This window comes from Dipodomys merriami, unplaced genomic scaffold, assembly GCF_024711535.1.
Source record: "Dipodomys merriami isolate MVZ:Mamm:240054 unplaced genomic scaffold, mDipMer1.0.p SCAF_242, whole genome shotgun sequence".
NCBI classification, from domain to species: domain Eukaryota; kingdom Metazoa; phylum Chordata; class Mammalia; order Rodentia; family Heteromyidae; genus Dipodomys; species Dipodomys merriami.
This window is the reverse complement of record NW_027203849.1, coordinates 1358157-1381500: the sequence shown is the minus strand read 5'-3', so window position 1 is coordinate 1381500 and position 23344 is coordinate 1358157. Positions and strand designations below refer to the sequence as shown.

The 23344-nt window shown below is 45.4% G+C and overlaps 2 protein-coding genes across 5 annotated transcripts in view; one reads left to right on the top strand and one right to left on the bottom strand.

Moving 5' to 3' along the window:
* Nucleotides 1–6379: 6379 nt before the first annotated feature.
* LOC138835946 (activator of 90 kDa heat shock protein ATPase homolog 2-like) lies at nucleotides 6380–17579 on the top strand. Its single transcript, XM_070034522.1, is given in 10 exon segments — nucleotides 6380–6523; nucleotides 7508–7543; nucleotides 7545–7684; nucleotides 10895–10980; nucleotides 12718–12832; nucleotides 13797–13885; nucleotides 14850–14960; nucleotides 15618–15719; nucleotides 16592–16643; nucleotides 16750–17579. Coding segments are annotated over 10 exon segments (984 nt in total). The 5' UTR covers nucleotides 6380–6443; the 3' UTR covers nucleotides 16923–17579.
* Nucleotides 17493–23344, bottom strand: part of LOC138835945 (ubiquitin carboxyl-terminal hydrolase 34) — a 205512-nt gene continuing 199660 nt past the window's right edge. For all 4 annotated transcript variants that reach the window (XM_070034520.1, XM_070034518.1, XM_070034519.1 and 1 more), the window contains 4 exons: nucleotides 21097–21237; nucleotides 20870–21013; nucleotides 18997–19156; nucleotides 17493–18745 (listed from right to left, as the gene is read on the bottom strand). In XM_070034520.1, the coding sequence (XP_069890621.1) occupies nucleotides 18138–18745; nucleotides 18997–19156; nucleotides 20870–21013; nucleotides 21097–21237 (1053 nt within the window). In that variant the 3' untranslated portion in view covers nucleotides 17493–18137. The remainder of the gene's footprint in view (nucleotides 18746–18996; nucleotides 19157–20869; nucleotides 21014–21096; nucleotides 21238–23344) is intronic.

Genomic DNA, 23344 nt, shown 5'->3' with positions numbered 1-23344 from the left:
ATGGGAGGATCTCCAGTTCAAGGCCACTCTCGAGTATGTAGTGAGACCTTCACCCCCCATCCCCGACAGTCTTGGGGCTTGAACTCAGGGCCTGAGCACTGTCTCTGAGCTACTTTTGCTCAAGGCTAGCACTCTACCAGTTGAGCCATAGCACCACTTCTGGCTTTTTCTGTTTATGTGGTACTGAGGAATTGAACCCAGGGCTTCATGCATGCTAGTCAAGCACTCTACTAGACCACATTCCCAGCCCATAGTGAGACCTTTTTAAATGCTCATTCTGACTTCATAAACAAATCAAAATCAAAACAATAAGGTAGGATTTTCCCTCTATCAAACTGTCAGATATTGGAAATATGATACTTTTAAAGGATAAAGAGGTGTGTAAAAGGTATTCTCATGAGCTAGAAGTATATAACTGGAGGATAACTTATCAAAATTAAAAGTATACATACCAGTCAGGGGCTGGTAGCTCACACTTATAATCCTAGCTACTCATGAGACTAAGATCTGATGATTGTGGTTTAAAGCCACCTGGGCAGGAAAATCTATGAGACTCATTGCTCCAATTAGCCTCCAAAAAGCCAGAAGCAGAGCTATGGCAAAAATGGTAGAGTGCTAGCCTGAAGTTAACTAAAACCCCAAAATGAAACAAAACAAAAAAACCCCAAGCAACTCAGGAACAGAGCCCAAGGCCCTGAGTTCAAGTCCCAGGACCCATACACACACATACACACACACACCAAGTGTACACACGCTTAGGCCCAGTAATCCCTCTGCCTGGGATTTCCCCCATGATATACTTTCATACTTTATGACTGTGTCAGCTGCCTGCTTCCTCCATAGCAAGGCTCTGGAGGAACAACGAGAGGGAACATGTGGGCTTGCACACTAGTAAAACGGTGGGTGTTTGGGGGTAGCCTCACCCTGAAATGACACCTTCACTGCTGCAGTGTTTTGTTCATTAAAAGTGAGTTCCTAGGTTGGCCCACATTCAGAGAGGGACCATGCATGGGCATCAAATCCAAGAGTCAGGGAAAGGGGAGGCCAGCCAAGAAGCACCTCCCATGGAGATTCATGTGGGCACTGCCCAGGTGACTGGGAAAGATAAATATGAACCCTTGCCTAGAGAACTTGGCTTTCACAGAGGTCAGGAGAGCTTGTGAGACACTGTCTGTCTCAGATACCCTTTTATCAAAGCTACTGAAATGTCTACTATACGGTACTAACAGAGGGAAGCTTGACTCTGAGATGTGAAGGAGACATGAAGGAGGTTTTCCAGAGAAAGGATTTGAGTAAGTGTTGGTGATGGAGACAAAGCAGGGAAAAGCCCACCAGGTAGATGGATCTGAAAGTGAAAAGGTCCAGGTGTGCTGGGGAGCAGCAGCTGTCTGCTGGGCAGGGTGCAAGCGGTAGAGTGGCTGTAGATGTGAGGCTGGAAAGCTAGGATGGACCAAATTCCCAGGGAGCCTTGCCAAAAGGTGTTCATGAGGGGCCATTGAAGGATGTAAACTAAGACAATTCTGTTAGGTGTGTTGGAGATTGCGGGGCCAGAGGACCACTAGGAAGACTGAACAAGATCTAAGAAGTAACACATGAATAGTTGAAGTCAAATGAGATGGAACAGAGCAGAGAAGACTGAAATACACAAGAGGGACTCGATGGGGTAAGCAAGATTGCACTACTGCACATCTAAAAAAAATATGCTGGGTATAGTGGTGTGCACACCTGTAATCCTAGTTATAAGAGGTGTTGAAATAGGAATATTACCATCAGTGACTGAGGGAAAACCACAAGAGCCTGCATGGAAAATTGAAAGCAAACAGGGCTGGAGGCATAGCTCAAGTGGTAGAGCACTTGTTTAGCGAGTACAAGGCCCTGAGCACAAACCTCAGCACTACCAAAAGAGTGAGGTGGCGCTGGTGGCTCATGCCTGTAATCCTAGCTACTCAGGAGGCTGAGATCTGAGGATCCTGGCTCAAACCCAGCCCAGGCAGGAAAGTCCATGAGACTCTGATCTCCAATTAACCAGCAAAAAGCCCGAAGTAGAGATGGGGCTCAAGTGGTAGAGTACCAGCCTTGGGTGAGAGAGCCTCAGTACTGGCGTGCGTGCGTGCCCGCACACATACACACACGGAGTAGGTTGGGAAGTGATGGAAAAAATGTGCCTCTCACATCTCCTGCCAGAGGGTATTACTGAAGGAGGACAAGGGCTGCTGTGCTCTGAGTCCTATACTGAATTTGTGCCAAGGTCACTTCCAGGTCATCTTATCCTTTGACTGAGGATTGTATGGATACTACAACCCCCTTTCTGAAAAACAGGACTATACTGGTGGGCAGCACTCATTCTAGGAGTCACCTTTGGCTTGGTGGGAAAGTGCATCCTCCGTGGGGGAGGGAGGGTAAAAGAACATTATATGCTTGGCGATGTTCTAAGGTTTATTTGTATGGATTCAATGAACCACCTATGTGTTTGGGTGTCAGACTCTGCTAGTTGTTTCCGATATCCATGCTTCCTTACTTTATGGGTAATAGAATTCCCAATGTTAGCTGTGCCCATCACTGACCAAAATGAGAACCACATTTCCAAGACTTCTTAACTGATATTGCCACGTGTTAAGTTCTGGCCAGTGAGATTTAAGGAGAAATATTGTGCTGGAGGTGTGTGTGTGTGTGTGTGTGTGTGTGTGTGTGTGTGTGTGTGTGTGTGTGTGTGTGTGTGTGTGTGTGTGTGTGATGTTGGGGTATACTCTTCTCCAGTCCTTTCTCCTTGCTGCTGGTTAAGTGAGGACACCCTGACTGGAAGCAGGAAGAGCACGATGCACTCTGATGGAGTCTTGTGTTCAGGATTGTTGTTAGGAGCCCAGATCCCTAATGACTATATGTCTCCCATACTTGCCACAGGCTGTCAATTTTTATGTGGGATAGTAAAGCTATCTCATTTCTCTATTCCTACTCTCAATGGTATTACTTGGTTATGTAGGGGAAAAATAACCCTCATGGGCTCTTAGTTGGAATGGAGCCCATAAGGAAAAACACTGGGACAAAGTTTATTAATGTATATTTCATGTTTTTTTGGGTTTTTTTTTTTGGGTCCTGTCGTGGGGCCTGAACTCTGGGCCTGGGTGCTGTCCCTCAGCTCTTCAGCTCAAGGCTAGCGCTCTACCACTTGAGCCACAGTGCCACTTCCGGCTTTTTTTTTCTGTTTATGTGGTGCTGAGGAATCGAACCCAGGGCCTTAGGCATGCAAGGGGAGCACTCTACCACTGAGCCACCTTCCCAGCCCCTAATGTATATTTCATAGATGTCTGGAAGATACCTAGAGAATGAATAGCTATGAAACCCTACTTCAACAAATCGCATCTTCAACAAATCACAGAGAAGTGAAATGATGAAAAGGACTCAATCTCTTGGACTGGCAACTTGTAGAAAGTCAAGTAAAAGGCAGATAAAGGCTGATTAGTAAAGCTTGTGATGCAAGTTCCTCAGTGCTGTTTCCAGGCTTGTAAAGACTCAGTTCATCTGAGTGCTCAGCCTTTGTTCTCCCTGGTGGGAGGGCGACAGGATACCTTTGTCTTCATAAATCCATGCCCTGTTTTGGGGAAATAAGCTTTCCTGTATTTTTTTTCCGACCCTGGGGCTTGAACTCAGGGCCTGAACACTGTCCCTATGCTTCTTTTGCTCAAGGCTAGTGCTCACTTGAGCCACAATGCCACTCTGGTTTTCTTTTTTTTTTTTTTTTTTAGTGTGAAAACACCGTACAGAGGGGTTACAATTATATGAGCAAGGTAATGAGTACATTTCTTTTTTTTTTTTTTTTTTGGGTCCGGTTGTGGGGCCTGAACTCTGGGCCTGAGCGCTGTCCCTCAGCTCTTCAGCTCAAGGCTAGCGCTCTACCACTTGAGCCACAGCTCCACTTCTGGCTTTTTTCTTTTTGCTTATGTGGTGCTGAGGAATCGAACCCAGGGCCTTGAGCATGCAAGGCAAGCGTTCTACCACTGAGCCACCTTCCCAGCCCATGAGTACATTTCTTATCAAGCATTGTTGCCTCCTCCTCTGTTTCCCCTTCCCATCCCTTCCCGTCTCTGCCCCCCTCCCCCCGCACCAAAGTTGTAAAGTTCATTTTTCGACATAACGTCTTGTACATCTCATTGTTGCAATGGGTCCACCTGTATCCCTATTTAAACAATTTGTTTTTTCCCTTCCTCTCCCCAAATTATACCAACATCAAATACAGTGAAAACAGGAGTTATACCATGGGGGAGGGACATACAAAGCAACAAAGAAATCATCTTATAAATATGTTAGAAACAATAGCAAGAAAGAAAAACCATTTGAGTCCTTATCTTGGGGTTTGTTTTGCCTAACATCAACTTATCTGACCATTTCTGCTGGTCTCAGACATATATTAAGTTGGTTGGAAATAAGAGCCTCATAGCCTTTCCTGCCTGGGCTGGCTTTGAACCATGATCATCAGATATCAGCCTCCCTAGGAGCTAGGATTATAGGTGTGAGCCACCAGCTGGCTCTGTGTCTGTTTTGTCTTTAGCTCTACAATTCTTCCTGTTTAGGGAGTATATTCTGGTTTCCCAGTTAGTAGCAGTTGCATCTAGTTATTCAGGTAGGTGGTTGAGCCCAGAGAGAGCCAAGTACTGGACTTTAAAGCCTGCCACATGGTCTGAAGTTTAAATGGGAGACACTTAGCCATATTTACTTCCTTGATGGTGGTACAAAACTCTTCATGTTGGCTTTCTACATTCTCATTGCCTCATCTAAGTGTCCCCATTATTCTTGCCCATCTGCTTTGTGCAGACCCTATATCCCATACTATTTCTTTCCTACCTTGCACATGCCTCTCCGCATTGGGGACTGAACCCAGGACCCTGAACTTGAGCCTCTTCTTCAATCCCTTTGCTATTGTTTTTGAGGTAGTGTTTCACTCCCTTTTCCCAGACTGGCCTCAAATCTGTGATCCTCATGCCATGCAGCTGGGATCAGGGGTGCGTGCTCTTTCAATAAGGCATGTGGTCAGCCCTGCTATTTTTGAGATAGGGTCTTGCAATGTAGTGCAGCAAGCTGCAAACCTTTAGATCGTTATAGCCTCAGCTTCTGAAATGCTGGAATCGCCAGCAGGCACCAGGTGTAGGCTCAGTCATGTTTTTCTGAATTAGATAAAAAAAATGTTGCCCATTAATTGCCATTCCTTTAACCAGCTGCCCAGGTCTTAGGTGAAATAAAGCGTGCAGGGTGAAATGCGCATGAAAGGCTCCTTGGTTCATTTGGGAGTCAAAGCATAGATTTTTCCACAGTTGGTTTACATGGTTCTTTGGACGATTTTGGATTACAGCAGCTCTAACCATAAATGGAGAAAAACGTTCTTGACCCATTATCTTATTTCATGCACGGGTCCACACCGGTAGACAGAGCCAGGTAACGCCAACCTCCCATTGTCTGGTACCCATTTCCCTGCTCATAACCCCTGCCGTCCCGCCCCCAACACACTTCAAACATGGCCGGTGCCAAGTTGTGTAGGTGAAAGCCCGTGGACGGGGCTATTTACTACCCACTTACTGTAAAGTGCTAGAACTGCATCCCCATACCCGGTCCCCTCCGGGGTGAGTACTGTTCTTGACCTGCCCTGCCCGGAGCTGGGAAGCCAGGGCTCCGCGGCCCCGCGCCATCTTTCAGCCCAACCTGCACGGCGGCGGGAGCAGCAGCGTCCCGAGGGGCCGGCACCAGTGTCTGCGGCCAGCGCGGAGGTCCCTCGGCCGAGCCTTGATCCCGGTCCCTCCGTCCCCTCGGCCGGGCCCTGTCCCCGGTCCCTTCGTCCCCTCGGCCGGGCCCGGTCCCCGGTCCCTCCGTCCCCTCGGCCGGGCCCGGTCCCCGGTCCCTCCGGTCCTCCGTCCCCTCGGCCGGGCTCTGTCCCCGGTCCCTCCGGTCCTCCGTCCCCTCGGCCGGACCCCCTGTCCTCGGCCCTCCGTCCCCTAGGCCGGACCCCTGTCCCCGGCCCTCCGGTCCCTCGGCCGGGTTCTATCCCCGGCCCTCCGTCCCCTCGGCCGTACCCTTGTGTGCCCGGCCCTCCGTCCCCTCGGCCGAGCCTTGTTCCCGGTCCCTCCGTCCCCTCGGCCGGGCCCTGTCCCCGGTCCCTCCGTCCCCTCGGCCGGCCCCGTCCCCGGCGTCCCCTCGGCCGGGCCCTGTCCCAGTATCGGGAAGTCGGGCGGTAGGCCCGGTTCTCTCCGCGGCCCGGCTCCGCTGGGTCCCGCAGGGCTGGGCTGGGCCTGCGGCGGGGCGGGGCGGGGCGGGGCGGGGCGGAGGCCCGGGGGCGGGGATTTCTGGCACTTTCTGGGCGCTGCGAGCTGCTCCCAGGCGCGGAGGCCGGAAGCGCCCGCCCGGAGCCGCCGCGGCCCGTCCTTGTTCGGCGCGGAGGCCGCGCCGCCCGCGCCGCCATGGCCAAGTGGGGCCAGGGGGACCCGCGCTGGATCGTGGAGGAGCGGGAGGACGGGACCAACGTGAACAACTGGCACTGGTGCGGCGGGCGCGGGCGCGGCGGGGGCTGGGCCCCGGGCCCCGCGGGCCTCCGGTGCCCCTGGGGCCTCGCGGCGGCGGGGGGCTGGGTCCGCCCTGGGCGGGGGCCGCGGGGAACGGCTGCCCCCGGCCCGGGGCCCCCGCTCCGAGCTGCCCCAGCCTCCCGGGCTCCGCGCTCCTCTGAAAGTTGAGCTAGGCCCCACGAGTGACTTCTGACGCACCCTGTCGCTCCCCGCGGCCCGGGACCTGTGCCCCGCCTGGGGTCCCACACTCCTGGGTCCCGGGCTGGCGCAGGCGCGGGGGGCCGGGGTCAGTGGCTGGAGACGCAGGAATGGGGATCTCACCGCCCCATCAACCGGCCTTCTTTGTGACCGAACTCTTGCCCGTCCTTCTTGCGTTCTCCGCTGGAACCTGGGGTGATGTCTGCCCAAAGACTCGGGGAGACAGGTTCCCGGGGCCAGGTCCCCCCACGGCCAGCAAAGGGCTGCTGAGGAATCTGGAAAGGCAGCGCCGGGGCCGGGCCCTGCGGGGGGATGACATGGCTATCCTGGCCGGGCCCGGCCTGTGCACCCTGACTGATCTCTTAGGTCCGTTCCTGCCCCCCTTCCCAGGTGGGAATATGAATTAGGGAGAATGGTGTGGCCGAGTGACGATGTGGGAAGGCTTGCCAGGTGGGAGGGTCAGCATGATGGGGGCGCATTACCACTTTCCCGCAGCTCCTCAGCGTTGCCTACCCATTTTCTAGGGGTGATGAGGGTGGGAACCTCTCCCCCAAGTATCTTTTTTTTTTTTTAAATGGTGTCTTAAGGAACGGAGTAAGAGGACTAGAATATGCCTGAGAGAAGCCTAGTTGCCCAAGTGCCAGAGTGGTGGGGCTTTGGAGGCCACTTGAGAGCCCTGGGTCTGACCTGGCCCGGGCGCCCTCGCCGGGTAGGATACCAGCGGCGCTTTCCATTCACAACTGTGCTCTTGCTTTCCTGGACAGGACAGAGCGAGATGCCACCAGCTGGTCCAAGGGGAAGGGTGGGCATCGTGGTGGAGAATGAGGCCGGCAGGTGTGAGATTGGCGAGCTGAAGCAGGTGGAAGGCGAGGCATCTTGTAGCAGCCGCAAAGGAAAGCTGATTTTCTTCTATGAGTGGAACATTAAGCTGGGCTGGAAAGGTAACTGGGGACTCAGGGTACAGGCAGGGCTGTGAGAAGTCAGTCCATTCAGTCGGTGTTAGTGGTTCTTGACAAGCACTTGGAGCGGCTTAGTTTCAGAAGCTGAAGCCGTGCTTTCTCCCAGCACTCAAGCTCCACGGAGGTCAGAGCGCTCAGCTGGACCTTTTTCCATCACTACCTGTGGACTAGGGCAACCTGGAGCTGAAGCCTGGAGCTCTCTCTGTGCAGCCATCTCTCTCCAACCTGTACCTCATTGCTTCCTACTTCATTTTGCCTAAAGCGCTGATACTTGGTATACCATTTATGATTTCCTAACGACTTTTTCCCCCTACCTCCGTCTTCATCAGGGCAGGAATGAAAAAACAAGTATATACTTCAGTGATTATTCCGTATATGCACCGTTTTGCAACGGTCATGCAGTCGATTTTAGGGCATTTTATTACCCCAGAAAAAAGCCCTGTACTATTAGCAGTCACTTCCATTTTTCTCTTTCCCCAAATCCCTAGCAGCTATTCTTCATCTTTTTGTCTCTTTGGATTTGCCTCTGGGCATTTCATATAAATGAAATCCTGTATTATCTGGTGTTTGATGTCCGTCACTTCATTTTTCAAAGCATTTATGTAGCATATATATCACTTTATTTTGTAGCTGCTTGATATTGTATGGATATTTGTCTATTAATCCATCCATTGATGGACATTTCAGTTGTTAATAGTTTGGGGTCTTTTGCTAAATTCTGTAGTGATACAATTTATGTTCAGTAAATATTGTTAAATAACCAAGGGGCTAGTGACATGGGCAAAGAGAAGGAGGAAAAAGAGAGAGATCTGGTTGTGGAGGACTGTGCACTGTTAAAATTTGAGACTTAAGTTGGGCACTGGTGGTTCACGCCTGTAGTCCTACCTACTCAGAAGGCTGAGATCAGAGGATCGTGGTTTGAAGCCAGCTAGGCAGGGGTCTATGAGACTGTCATCTCCAATTAATCACCAGAAAACCAGAAGTGACCCTGTGGTTCAAAGTAGTAAAGTATTACCCTTGAGCAAAAAGGGCTCAGGGACAGTGCCTAGGCCCCAAGTTCAAGCCCCATAACTCCCACCCCCCCATGCATACACACACATGCACACACATACACACACACACAAATATTGGGACATCCCTGGAGTCTTTCTGGAGAGTTTGTCTTAGAAACTCAGTGAGCTGGCCTTTGCCTCTGCTCTTGGCTGTCTTGGTGTCAGGAGCCAGTCCAGAGTCCAGGAAACTATTCAGCAAGCATCAAAAACAGTCCCACAATGCTAGGCATCATGGCATAGGCCTATAATGCCTGTAATCCCAGCACTAGGGAAGCTGAGGCAGGAGGATTGTGAATTCAAGAGCAGTGTGGATTACAAAGCAAGATCCAGTCTCAGGAAAAAAAAATCCCACCCTTTTCTAGGGTCTCCCAGCTGATAGTTTGTCCTCAGTTACTCCTCTGGTAGCTACTGCTGGCTGGATTATATCAGGGTCTGGCTTTATTCTCCCCAGGACAGGGCTCCAGGAACTTCATGGACAATGTCTCTTCATCTCCCTTGGCTTAAAACAAACAGGTCCTTTCTGGGATGAAGAAATAGATTTCCAGACCAGGAGGGAAAGCGGGCACTGATAACTGCTGTGGCAGCAGCTTTGGGGACACCATTAAACAACTGGAAATATTTTTCTGAAGTGGCTGTCATGGAACTGGACCAGCTATTTGGTATTCTCAGTGTCCCTGAAGTTGCCAAGAACTTGAGGTCCAACAAACCCAGGCAGAGATAGAGACCAGACTGCATGAAGTTGTGGAAGCCGTGGCTGCCTAGGGCAGGGCTGAGAAGTGAAGACAGCAGGCAGGGTCCTGTCCTGAGGACTGTCCTCCTGTGCGCTTGCACCTCTTCCCGTCCGCATGTGTCATACCCCCTGGTTTGTAGGCATGTTAGGTCATAACTGAAGATGCGGTCTTCTTGCTCCATTTTCATTTTAACATTTCATCTCCTGTACCCACATGCTTCAGAAAAATCTTGTTGTTTGCATTCTGGGCCATAAACTCTGAGTCCAGGGAGAGCTCTTATCCCAGCAAGTTGAGAGGTGCTAACAAGTTTTGCTAGTGTTTGTTGATGAAGGACCTACTTAAAAGGGGATGGGAGGATCCACACTAAGGCTGAAGGGGAAGAGAAGCCCAAGCACCCATTTGTTCTCTGGAAGCTAGTCAGTCCTGTACTTTCTGTACTCAGGTCTCGCTTAGGGTCTCTAGTCATTCCAGTGAAGATGAATGTGTAATTTAAAGGTGCGTGGTAATTTAAAACAACAATTTCCTTCCACACCCTAGAGGAGCTGGGGCAGAAAAGCCCTTGAGATACTGTTTTCACTTAACTACCAAAATGCCATACTGTGAATGTGGTTTGAGTGGAAGAGCCTCAGCTGTGAGTAAGAAAGCTCATTGAGAACACAAAACCCAGAGTTCAAACCTTTGGTATTAGCCATGCATACACATACATACCATTTCTGATGGTCATGTGGAATATACTCCTTGACCTTTAGAGGGCAGGAGTGTAGCCTGCTGTTTCTCTTTGAACTTTTTCTACCTGTTTTGTGGCAGTAAAATGCCCCTAGATGGTGTCCAAATGTGTCTGATTTCTGAATCATATTCTGGTTGCTTGGTCCTGCCACTCAAACCCCGTACTCAATATATTGAATGTTTTTTCCAGATAAGTATAATAAAGGAGTGATGTGCTATTAGAACAACAGCAGAAGTCCTAGGCACAGTCTGAAGGCAAGCTATGAGGGCTTGTCCTGACCCCCTCCTGTTCCAGAGGTGCAGCACTCTAGTCCTGGAAGAAATACAACTGCATGGAGTCTACATGAACTTCCCTAAGCCATAGCCTCCCCTTTGCTTTCCATGATGAGAATTCATTGTCCCTTCTGTCCTCCCATCCCTTCTATGAGTTGTCCCCTTACATACCTTTCATCTTGGTTTGACCTGGCAGACAGCACTGTGGGACAAGATGAGAAACATGGGTTATAGACCAACTTCCCCTAGGGTTCTCACTTCCTAAGCTCTGTGTCTGGCTGCTCTTGCCTGACCTGTCTTGGCCAATCCCCTTGGATGTGGCCACTGCTCTGGGAGGGAGGTTTAATCCTGTGTGCACTATCCAGGGCATAATACCAATTTTTTTTTAATTGAACCCATTTTCACTTTAGGTACAACCAAAGAATCTAGTGCAAAGCACAAGGGATTGATTGAAATACCCAACCTTTCTGAAGAAAATGAAGTAGATGACACTGAGGTATTTGACGGAGTTTCTTTTTTTCTAATCAAGCTTCTGTGACAGATATTGGGTGTTTCTAAACTGTGTAATTCTGGTGTGGTAGTTATAAATTGTGGAGGGTTATTTGACAGGAAGGATCACTTTACTGTGAGGACAGCATGGTGTGTGGCTCCCCAGTGATGTGGGAAAAGGAGGAAGCCTTGGGCCAGAGTTGTCACCTGGGCAGGTGACTACACCCTCCATAGCTACCTCATTTGTAAAGTGAGGTCAGTTCATTCTTCGTGGTGGTCAGCAGGTTAAATGTTACCAGGTATGTGCTATTCAGTGCTCAGGCTGCTTGCAGGCCTTGCCAACTATGATTTTGTTTCTCTTCCCCTGTTTCCCCTTTAATGGTGACATTTCTCAGCTTTGGTATGTCTCATAGTAAATGTTGCTGTTTTCTGGCTCTTTTCAGCCACCTGGGAGATAGAACTGGTGTAATTCTTATGCCTGGCTTGCCTTTTCATGTAGAAAGCTTTGTTTGGGGGTGAGACCATTTGTACAGCTGTATTTTCCAGATCAAGGTGGTCTTTTGTGCATATATTTAACACAAAGGCTTCAAGATATAAGAACTTAATAGTAAGCAGTAGGTCTTGGGATTCACCTTTAAGTGAAGGTTATCTATCAAACTGCTGTAATGGTGGATCTATCTTACACCTTCAGACTGTGGTTGCTAAACTCAAGGACTGTGATTTCACTTTGCTAAATTCAGATCATCTGCTAAGAAGCTTATGAACAGCATATTAACCTAGTCTTTTAGAGTTTCCCCTCAGCTTTCTGGAACAGACTAGATGCAAATGAGATTTGAGTCAGGCTCAGCTCAATTAAATCACTGGGCCCCAGCAAATCTTCATTCTGACAATATCAGAATACTTGATTCTTCCCTCTCCCTCTGGCTCCTCCTTACTCTGTTCTTCTCTGTCCTTTCCCTTACTGAATTTTTAATTCTTGTGCCTACGAGGGACTCCAGGCTATAAAGGAATTTGATTTTCATAATTATGGTGGCTTTGGGGTTTTACAGTAGTGCTGTTCAGTATAAATATTTACAGGACTCATATTTGTTCCAGATTTTTTTGGGGGGCATCAGTCATGGGGCTTGAACTCTGGGCCTGGGCACTGTCCTCAGCTCTTCAGCTAGGCAAAAAAGTCCATGAGACTCTTATCTCCAATAAATAACTTAGTAAAAGCTGGAAGTGGCACTGTGGCTTAAGTGATTGAGTGCTAGCCTTGAGCAAAAGAAGCTCAGGGACAATGCCTAGGCCCTTAGTTCAAGTCTCAGGACCAGCCAAAAAGAAAAAAAGAAAAAAAAATTAACCCTTATGCTGGCTGCTGATGTTTTATACCTGTAATCCTAGCTACTCAGGAGGCTGAGATATAAGGATTGTGGTTCAAAGCCAGATCAAGCAGGAAAGTTCGTGAGACTCTTATCTCCAAGTAACCACCAGAAAATGAGAAGTGGAGCTGTAGTTCAAAGTGATAGAACACTAATATTGAGCAAAAGGGACAGTGCCCAGGACCTGAGTTCAGGCCCCATAATTTCCAAAAAGAATTTTTCTACTCTTGCATCCTTTACAATCACATTATGAAGAAACCTGTACATGTCCAATGCTATCTCCTCTTCTCTGCCATTTTCACATATCTCTATCCACAGGACCCAGTGTTGTAAGAGTACATGAAACCAGATTTTTCTTAGGTTTTTATTTTTCTGATTTGTAGGTGAACGTGAGTAAAAAGAAAGGAGATGGGGATTTACTGAAGGATCTTATGAAAACTGCAGGCACCGCCAAGGTCAGGGAGGCCCTGGGAGAGTACCTGAAGGCACTTAAGACGGGTAAAGAAGGCATCCTTGTGAATAAGAGGGTCCTTTTTCTGTTTACCCAAGTTATGCTTTGCACTGTGGTCTGGATTCACAGGTCTTTATACGGTAGAATAAATTGTAGTCTGGATGTCTAGAGCTAGTCATGTGATTAGTGATCTTCAGTATGTATACAACATGAACTATTTTGCTCTCAAGATGCTAAGTAGTTTTCTGGAATGAAATTTTTCAGTTGTTTGTGTAATTACTTGTTTAATGTCTGTCTTTTCTGCTAGACTATAATCTCCATGAGAACATGGAAGTTGTCTGTCTTATTCACTGCTGTATCTCCAGCATCTAGCACAATGCCTGGCACATAGTAGGTGCTTAATAAGTCTTTGTTGAATGAATGTATGAAAGTGACTGCAGGTATTACAGGTGTAGTTGAGATATACATCTAGATGATTCCGATACTGCATGGAAGCAAGGTTATTAGAGAATTAGAGAAGCTACCAGACAGGCACTATGTCCAGCAGGGCCCTTTCTGTGCACCTCATCCTTGTACCCTCTTGCTGAGTGTCTGGGTGCTGGCATAGAGTTTTGGGATTGCCACTCTTCCCACAGTGAGGCCACATGGTATGGATGGCATACAAAGACTAAGATTCTTTGTGAGGTATGGGGAAGCAGTAAGAGAGGGCCACAATGCTATTAGTTATTCATACAACATTGTTACTTGGAACTTCTGTAAACTTTACACTTTTCTTTTTTTTTAGTTGCATGATAGAAAGTGTAAGGTATTTGAAAAAAGAATAAAAGGCCTTTGTTACTGTGGAACATGGAATGATTTTGAAGTCCTCTAAATGCTAATAGAAATTCTTTAAACATTTTTATTAAATGCCAGTTCTTTATTTTCTTATGTGATTTTGTTTTCTACTTTATCCTCTGTGCTTCAGAGGAAATTGTTTTATTGTTTTAATAAAACCATTTTTTGCCTTTATAGAATTTACAACAGGAATGATTTTACCAACAAAAGCTGTGGCAAGTCAGGAACTGACAGTTAAAAGGAAACTGAGTGAGAACACCTTGCAGGTATGAGTTTTGGTGGCCAAAATAAGTCAGAGCTCTACACAGCCTTTCCATGAGCAACTGAAGGATAGTGAGGAAGGGTGTTAATCTGCACTTGCATCTTCTGTGAGCCTTTGAAATTTTCCATTTGGTTATAGAAATATCATGAGACATCTTTTGTATGTTGCTGGGAGTAAACCCAGGGCCTTGTGCATGTTAGCCCTACCACTGAGCTGTATGCCCAGCCTTAAACTTCCATTCTTTTATTTTGGGTCCAGTCGTGGGGCCTGAACTCTGGGCCTGGGCGCTGTCCCTCAGCTCTTCATCTCAAGGCTAGCGCTCTACCACTTGAACCACAGCGCCACTTCGGCTTTTTTCTTTTTGTTTATGTGGTGCTGAGGAATCGAACCCAGGGCCTCATGCATGCAAGGCAAACGCTCTACCACTTAGCCACCTTCCCAGCCCCAAGACTTCCATTCTTGATAGAAGGGAATGTATAAACAGGCCTTTTTTTTTTCCCCCCCGATACTAAATTTAACTCAAGACTGTCCTAAAGGCTGTGCATTTGGTAGGTAAGAATACAAATGGAATAACTTTCTCTCCTATCTTTGGGGAGATTTTAGATCTTATTATTGGGACTGAGGAACATGGGTATGTCTGTGTTTATAACGATAGCCTTCAGCAGTCATCTTCCATTATATCATCTGGCCATATTTACCATGTCCAAATAGGATTAAGGGTGCTCCATTGAGCCTGGTAATAGATCAGTTAATGAGCTCATAGGAACAAGAGCACTGTTGCTGAAGGATTAGAATAGCACTTTAGAGCTAAGTGGGAAGGCCTTTCACTCTTTTCTTGGGTGTGAAATAGTGTGGAATTTGTGGCATGTTTCGCTCAAAAGCATTTTATTGAGAAGACTTGACTTCATCCTAGCATTGTTCTCTTCTGGTATGCTTACTATCCTCTGGAACCTCTTCTTGAGGTTCAGGCCTCATCTCCAGTGGCTTTGGGTGTGAGGATTCCCACTGTGGCTGTACACATGACGGAGCTGTTTGACACAACAGTAGACCAGCTATATAGCATCTTCACTGTGAAAGATGTAAGTAACTTCCTGAGCTAATGTCCTAAATTCTCACCCTGGGAACAGATGTGTCATAAAGAACGGGCTGGATTTTGTTCTTTCTTTTTTTTGTTGGCCATGGGGCTTGAACTCAGGGTTTGGGTGCTATCTCTGAGCTTTTTCACTTAAGGCTAGTGCTCTACCACTTCAGCCACAGCACTACTTCTGGCTCTTTCTGAATAGCAATAAACTATAAATAAAGAGAGAAGAGTCTCCAATAAAGAGAGGAGTCTTGTGGACTTGTCTAGGCCTGGTTTCAAACGATGATCCTGAGATCTCAGATTCCTGAGTAGCTATGATTATAGGCATGAGCCACTGGCACCTGGCTGTTGTCTCTTTTGGTCATATTTTATGAGAACTCTGAGATGGTAGGGATATCAACCAACAAGGGCTTCTGGATAATTTGAGGGGAGAGATGAGTATTGTTTTCTCCTTGAGAACAAAAAGCTACATATTAAAACAAAAGCCTGAAACTCCATGATGTTCTATTACACATTTTATGTTTAGATTAAAAAGGTAATAGGGATGGGGATGTAGCTCAGTGGTAAAGCACATGCCTAGCATGACCAAGGCTGAATTTGAGCACACACTGTCTCTCTCTCTCTCTGATGAAATGTCTTCATTTTGTTTGGATAGCTGGTGCAGAAATTCTCCAAATCTCCTGCTGTATTGGAAGCTGAAAAGGGAGGGAGATTCCAAATGTTTGATGGGAATATCACTGGTGAATACATAGAATTGGTAAGTATCACAGGACAGGGTTAAAGTATAAACATGTAACTAACTCTTCTTTTGGTTAATAAAGTTTTTGTCAATGCTATTTTGAGTTCATAGATCAAAAAATACATGAAAACACCGCATAAGCAAAAAAGAAAAAAAGCCGGAAGTGGCTCTGTGACTCAAGTGGTAGAGCGCTAACCTTGAACTGAAGAGCTGAGGGACAGCGCCCAGGCCCAGAGTTCAGGCCCCATGACCGGATCCCAAAAAACAAACAAACAAAAAATATGTTACTCTGATAGAAATTGTGCAAATGAGTAGTATTTGAAGATGGGTCTTGCCAGATGCTGGTGGCTCACACCTCTAATCCTAGGTGTTCAGGAGGCTGAGATCTGAGGATTGAAGTTCAAAGGCAACCTAGGCAGAAAAGTACATGTGGCGCCGTGGCTCAAGTTGTTAGGGCACTAGCCTTGAGCTGAAGAGCTGAGGGACAGCGAGCGCCCAGGCCGAGTTCAGGCCCCACGACCGGACCAAAAAAAAAAAAAAAAAAGCTCAGGGACAGTGCCCAGACCCTGAGCTCAAGCCCCCAGCAGGACCAGCACATAGGACAGACAGAAGGAAGAAAAGGAAGGAAAGAAATGGGTCTAACCTCTTACCCATTTTAAATTCCAGGTTTAGCCTATCAAAATGTCCTGGTTCTGCTACTTAAATTATTCAAAGTGTTAGTGCCTCCCCTTGACACTGGCTTTCTGTTGTTGGTATTCTGTCCTTGGTATTAATGTTGTGAGTGAATATTTGGCAGTAAAGACTATGCTGTTCAAAGGATTCATTTCTTCTGTGTTTTCTGTGGGAAGTTTCATACTATGTTTTCAATGGAATTTCCCCTTTGCTTTCAGTTAACAAATAGAAAGATCATCATGAAATGGAGATGTAGGAACTGGCCAGAAGGTATGTGATGTGACCTTCGTGTATAGAGAACCAGTAACATAGAAGCTAGTATGGGTAAGTCTTCCTTTTCCTAATGTAATAATAAAGCTCCTGTTTTTTCTTCTAGAACACTATGCAACTGTTGCACTGAGTTTTGTGCCTACTCTAGGGCGGACGGAATTACAATTGGACTGTAAAGGAGTTCCTGTCTGTAAGGAAGAAAACATGCGATCCTGTTGGCAGAAGCAGCACTTTGAAGAAATAAAAGGTTTACTACAGCCGACCACCCTAAGTGGTTGAATTAGGTTTTATAACGGCATTGCTTTTTATAAGCTGTCATGTTTACCTCTTCCTTAAAAAACAAATCGCTGTAATTTATTTTATATTGGATGGAATCCATGAACCTATAATTAGACTCTGCATTGAGTTAAAAGTAGGAAAAACCTGAAATTAGGTATTAATCTCCCCTTCCTCCATAGATGTTCCTCTGAAAGTAGATCAAGTCTGTGTGTTCAGATAGTTGATGTGTCCCAAGCTAAAGCTTGTCCTAGTAAGCTTACTTTCAGCTGTACTTTAAATCTGAAGAAGACAAAAAAGAAATGGCATGTATTCTATTACTTTAGGGTTTTTAAGATGTAGCTCATAGGTATGTAGGTCTATTTGTGGCATGTTTCACTTGAAAAGATGTTAAAGTGAGGCTAGCTGGTTGTATTCTTATATTCCTCTGGTCCACTTTGGGATGGAGTGGATTGAGATGGGGTAAGTTGCTTTTTTTGGACTGCCACTAATTCTTGTACTGAACTAGACAACTGCTTATTCCCCTTCTTCAGTTAACTCATTACTTTAATCTGAGAAGACTGAAGCAACGTATGTAAACAAATGAAAAGTCATCACAATCAATTTAATTAAGTGCACAGAATAGCAGTCATGTCAATAAAAATAAAACAATTATTTTTACATCAAGTGTGCTTTATTTCCTCCACAGGTATTCTGTTAAATAAAGCACCATTTATATACTGCCAGGCCACAGCTAAAGAGGATTCTTTACAGAATCAAATTTCTTGTGGTTGTTCCGTATACAAGTAAACTTAATTTTGATAATAAGAACCACAGCGATTGGAGGCAATCTGCCTCTATTATAAGGTACAAAACTGGCACAGAGGACACCATATTATACACAGTAAAAATGCTGTAAGTTTAAATTACATTTTACAGGGCTAGGGAACCCTGTTTCTCCCAGACAGCCATATTAAACAAAAGCCACTACAGTGAACTCTTAATTACATAAAACATATTCATTATCTGATTGCCCTTTAGAAAGTTACTGAAGATGCAAGTTTTGTTTTTTTTTTTTCATCTGGAGTTCTGCCTGACCAAGAATTAAGCCTATAATAAATCTATCTTGCCATTCAAGCAGAGAGCACTGGACAAACTGAAGCACAAAAACAAATAAGCAAAACTTATACAAACAGCATCAGGAGAAGGGACTTAAAAGTAGACATGCTACATCTAATGTCAAGAAGCAGCTTGGTTTCCTTTGCCAGATATCCTTGTGACCATATGGATTGTAGATTCAATGGTCCTACACAGGGTATCTAAAATGTCATGTTGCTGCATGTGACTAAAGTGTCCTCTGGAATGGCCACAACTGAGTGACAAAGCAGCTTCAGGGTCTGGGGAGGACAAAGCTTGACCATCACAGCTTCTCAAGTCAGCTAAGTCAGACAGAACAGCAGAGATGGAAGTAGAAGGGAACTCAGGTTCTTCTTCAGCTATGGTAGAATCCTTGGAACAGTGGAGGTCTTTAAATTCTTTACAATCTTCAAATCTACCATTGTTGGACTGTTCTTCTGTATGCTGTGACCTGATGTTTGCTATGTCTTCTGAAAACGAAGATGGAACTTCCATTCGGTATTCTTTAACAGAACTATTTTCAGGGGAAGGAAGATCTTGCTCAGTGCCTGGATCAATAATTGAAGAGTCTCTTGTCTCATTGTCTGAAGTGCTGGTTGGGGTCAGGACCTCCCTCGTTTCTGTTTTGATGTCGCTGATGCAGCTGTCTACAGTGTGTTCCTCATCACTGCTAACGCGCCTTCTTTTAACAGGAGTTGCCCCTTCATCATCTGTGAACACAAACATCCAAGTAGAAACTTCTCTCAAAGGGGCCATTTAATATCATACTGGAGGGTAGCAATGGAGAAGCCAAATCTTAAACTATATGTATGTGTGTGTGTATATTATATATATTATATATATATGTGTGTATACGCACACACACACACATACACACACACACACATATAAAATAAAGTCAGTTACACCAAATGTATTCTTTCATCTCTAACCCAAAGTAATATTAATCCGTAAGACTAACCTTTAGTTTTTCTTTCTTTGGCTTCTTGCTCTTGGAGTGAGTTTCTCTGTTGTAGACACATTCTACATTTGCTTAAAAGCTCTTGCAGAGTTGGGATTAGAGCTGGGTTTAATTGTTTGGGAGTGTGTACTGACAGGAGTAAAGCAAGTGCCCGTAGGTCCTACAAAAATCCAAATAGGAATATCATTTTAAAGCTAACATTTTGACAAAGCATTTCCGTTAAATGAACACATTTACTTTCCTCGGGGTCTGAACTAAGGGTCTTGTGCTTGTAGGACTTGTGCTTTTGATTCATTGCATCCCTCCCATCAGCTGAGGCACGAAAGCACTTCCACTTGAAACACAACTTGGAGTAAGAGTCTTGGATCTGTCTGCCCCAGCTGGCTTCTCAATATGATTCTCAGCTAGGATTTATAGGCATGAGCCACCAGCACTGGGCCCTGTTTTTTTTTTTTTTGGGGGGGTGTGGGGGGAAGTGTTGCTGTCAGTCATGGGGCTTGAACTTGGAGCCTGAGAGCTGTCCCTGAGATCTTTGGCTCAAGGCTAGCCCCCTACCACTTTGAGCCACACTGCCACTCTGGTTTTCTGGTAGTTAACTGGAGATGAGTCTGATGGACCTTCCTGCCATGGCTGGCTTTGAACCATGACCCTCATTCTTAGCTTCCTGAATAGCTAGGATTATAGGCATGAACCTCTTACCCCTGGCCACTGGTTTGTTTTGATAGGTACTGCTAACTTTTTGACCAACCTGGCCTATAAATTATCCTCCTATCTTTGCTTCCTAAGTAGATAGGAATATAGGTGTGGGCCACCATACCTGGCCTAATTCCCTAGTTTCTCTCATTTTTCTTGTCGGTCGTGGGGCTTGAACTCTGGGCCTGGGTACTGTCCCTAGGACTACATGCATGAGCCACTGACCCCCCCCCCCCCCCCCGGCCTAATTCCCTAGTTTCAACTGCCCTTGTAATCAGTAAGTCATTTGTCTATTTGTTCTGGTTATTAAGGAGCTACAGGCAACAACAAACATCACAAGTGTTCTAAACATACAAGTGAAAAAGGGAATGATTCTTACTGGCCTTCCTGCCCCTTAACATACTTAAAGCCATGATCTCAGATCTTCTAAGGTAATAGAAAATATGTGTTGTTGGACGTTGGTGTCTCATGCCTGTAACCTTTAGCTATTCAGGAGGCTGTGATTGGAGGATCAAGTTCAAAGCCAGCCCAGGCAGGAAAGTCTGTGAGACTCTTATCTCCAATTAACCAGAAAATGGGAAGTGGCACTGTGGCTCAAAGTGCTTAAGAGCTCACGGAGCGCTCAGGCCTAGAGTTCAAGCCCTATGACCAACAAAACAAGAAAAAAAGAATTAGTTATATACATGCAAGTCATATTAAAAACCTTTTTGAAAATTTGTTATTTTTTCATCCTATGTGACTTCCAAGAAAGTGAATGTAGCTCAAGTGGTAGAGTACCAGCCTTGAGCACAAAAGCCAAATGAAATTGCAAGGCCCCCAAGTTCAAGCCCCAGTACCCATATAAGAAACAAACAGCCAGGTCTGGTGGCTTATGCCTATAATGGTAGCTACTCAGGAGGCTGAGATCTGAGGATCATGACTCAAAATTCCATGAGACTCTTATCTCCAATAAATTCCCCAAAAAGCTGGAAGTGGAACTGTGGCTCAAGTGACAGTGCGATAGCCAAGGGACAGCGCCCAGGCCGTGAGTTCCAGCCCTAGACCAGCCAAACAAAACCTCCACAACGGTAAGCTGATGGCCCCGAGTTTTTTAGTAGTTACAGTCACAATAGTAAAATATAAGGGCCAAATATAGAGTTGGCTTAAGGAAACTTTAGAAGTTTCCTTGAATAGTTCTTACCCCATTTAAAGAAGCACTTGCTTTGGAAATTTCAACTCGGTTGGTAAAATCAGACTGTAGGTTTTGATACTGATTTATCAAGTTTGTAATAAGGGTACTGATCAAATTGGCACAGTTTGCTTCAGAAAACACTTGACTTTGAACCTGAAAAAGAAACATTTTTAAAAGAAGCTACCAACATAATAAAGATGAAAATGAGACATGATAGTTTCTGAAGTACCACATACCTTTAGAAGGAAATGTGTCATGAATGTGTAGACTATATTGTTGTTTAGGAAGGTTCTTTCATCCATTAGGATACATTTAATATATTCAGCGAAAACAGGATCTTCACACAAAAGTTTGATGCAGTTTTTTGACATGGCAGACTAAAATAAGGGAGAAGAAGCACTGGTAGTTGAGCCCTGAAGTAATCAGACTTAAAACATTTTGGATGTCAGGACATCCTGAAATCACTTTTTGAATAGCCACTTACAACTTAAAAAGTCTGTTCAACTTTTCTTACAATAATCACCATATATTAAATAGATGAATGCTAGGTGAAGATATGAATACCAAAAGTAGACAAATATATTAAAAAAATATGCAGCTCTGTTACCCAGCACTGAGTTACCTAGAACTAGAAAATAACAGTAACAAAATAGGTTGAGAATAGGGATCCAATTAATAGGAAACCAAACTGTAGAGAAAATTTAGGAACTGAAATATGTTCTATATATAGTTGTATTATTCTCTGACAATTATGATTTGGTGAATAACTACCCTCTATAAGTACTGAAATGTTAAACCGCAATAGCCTTTTCTGTGTATCTCAGATATTTCTGTGTTCGAATGGTCATAGCTCTTACACAGATATAATTCCCTGGAGTGCCTTTTCTAATTAGACTTTTTATGGAAAATGAAAATTAAAAATAGGGTAACTTTTAACTAGTACACATATGTGTATTTATTTATTTATTTTTTTTTTTTGTCGGTCGTGGGGCTTGAACTCTGGGCCTGAGCGCTGTCCCTCAGCTCTTCAGCTCAAGGCGAGCGCTCTACCACTTGAGCTACGGCGCCACTTCCGGTTTTCTGGTGGTTTATTGGAGATAGGAGTCTCACAGTCTTTCCTGCCCGGGCTGGCTTTGAACCACGATCCTCAGATCTCAGCCTCCTGAGTAGCTAGGATTACAGGCGTGAGCCACCAGCGCCCGGCACATATGTGTATTTGTTATAGTACGCAAAAAATTTTTTCTTGTGGTACTGATACTGGGGCCTAAACTCAGGGCTAGCTGCTGTCCTTGGCTTTTTCACTCAAGGCTAGCACTCTACCACTTGAGTCACAGCTCCATTTCTGGCTTTTTGCTGGTTAACTGGAGATAAGTCTCATTGATTTTCCTGCCTGGGCTGGAATCCTTGGATCCCAGCCTCCTGAATAATTAGGATTACAGTTCTGAGCCACCAGTTACCAGCCTGCTATATAAGCTATTGTTAAAAAAAGGAAAAAAATGTTCAATGTCACTTGAGTACTAGGAGTATGGACCAGGACCCAAGTCTTCACATCCTTATTGCTATGAAAATCTGTAGTGTCTGTGTAAAGAATAGCAGCAGTAGAAAGGGAAAAGCAGAATTCCCCAATTTACTAAATAGACCACACAGTTCAAAAGTCAAACAGGAGCTGGGAATGTGGTTTAGTGGTAAAGTGCTTGCCTAGCATGCATAAAGCCCTGGTTTTGATTCCTTAGTACCACTAAACAGAAAAAGCTGAAAGTGGTGCTGGGGCTCAAGTGGTAGAGTGTTAGCCTTGAGCACAAAGAGGCTCAGGGATAGAGCCCAGGACCTGAGTTCAAACCCCAGGTCTGGAAAAAAAAATATCAACCAGTAACTCAGCCAAGTGAAATCAATGACTTTTAAAGATTCCTCCTGTAGAAAGCATTTCTTCAGGGCTGGGATTGTGGCTTAAGTGGTAGAGTATCTGCCTTACTGGCATGAGGCTCTGATTTCAAACCTTAGTACTGTCCACTCTCCGCCCCCCACACCAAAAAAAATTCCTCAGTGGATAAGAGATAATTATAAAAGGCCTCTGTTTGAGAAAAGGAGATAGAAAGCCACCATTACATTTAGTAAGAAGTAGATAAACTAGAATGTGGGTAAAGGTTTGTGCCCAAGAGTGGTTAACAAACTCATCTTTGTCTCTGGGGAAGAGGAACAGGCAGAAACCAATTAGTTTCATGTTTTAAAGGGTAAGTAGGATTCTTTTAGGTCAGACCCAAGGACTAAGCCAAGCCTTAAGAGTCCATTGCTTTTCTCCTCTCTTCCCATTCTTCCTAATTCTTTCTCTACAACAGCTAAGATGACTCTTAGAAACATGAATAGATCAGGTAGTTTTGCCTGTTCTCATTGAGACTGTTGATCAAACAGCCTGTGCACCTTAAAAAACTACACATCAGAGTTAAAGGACAACTAACATAGTAACTGCTAGACATTGTGGAATAG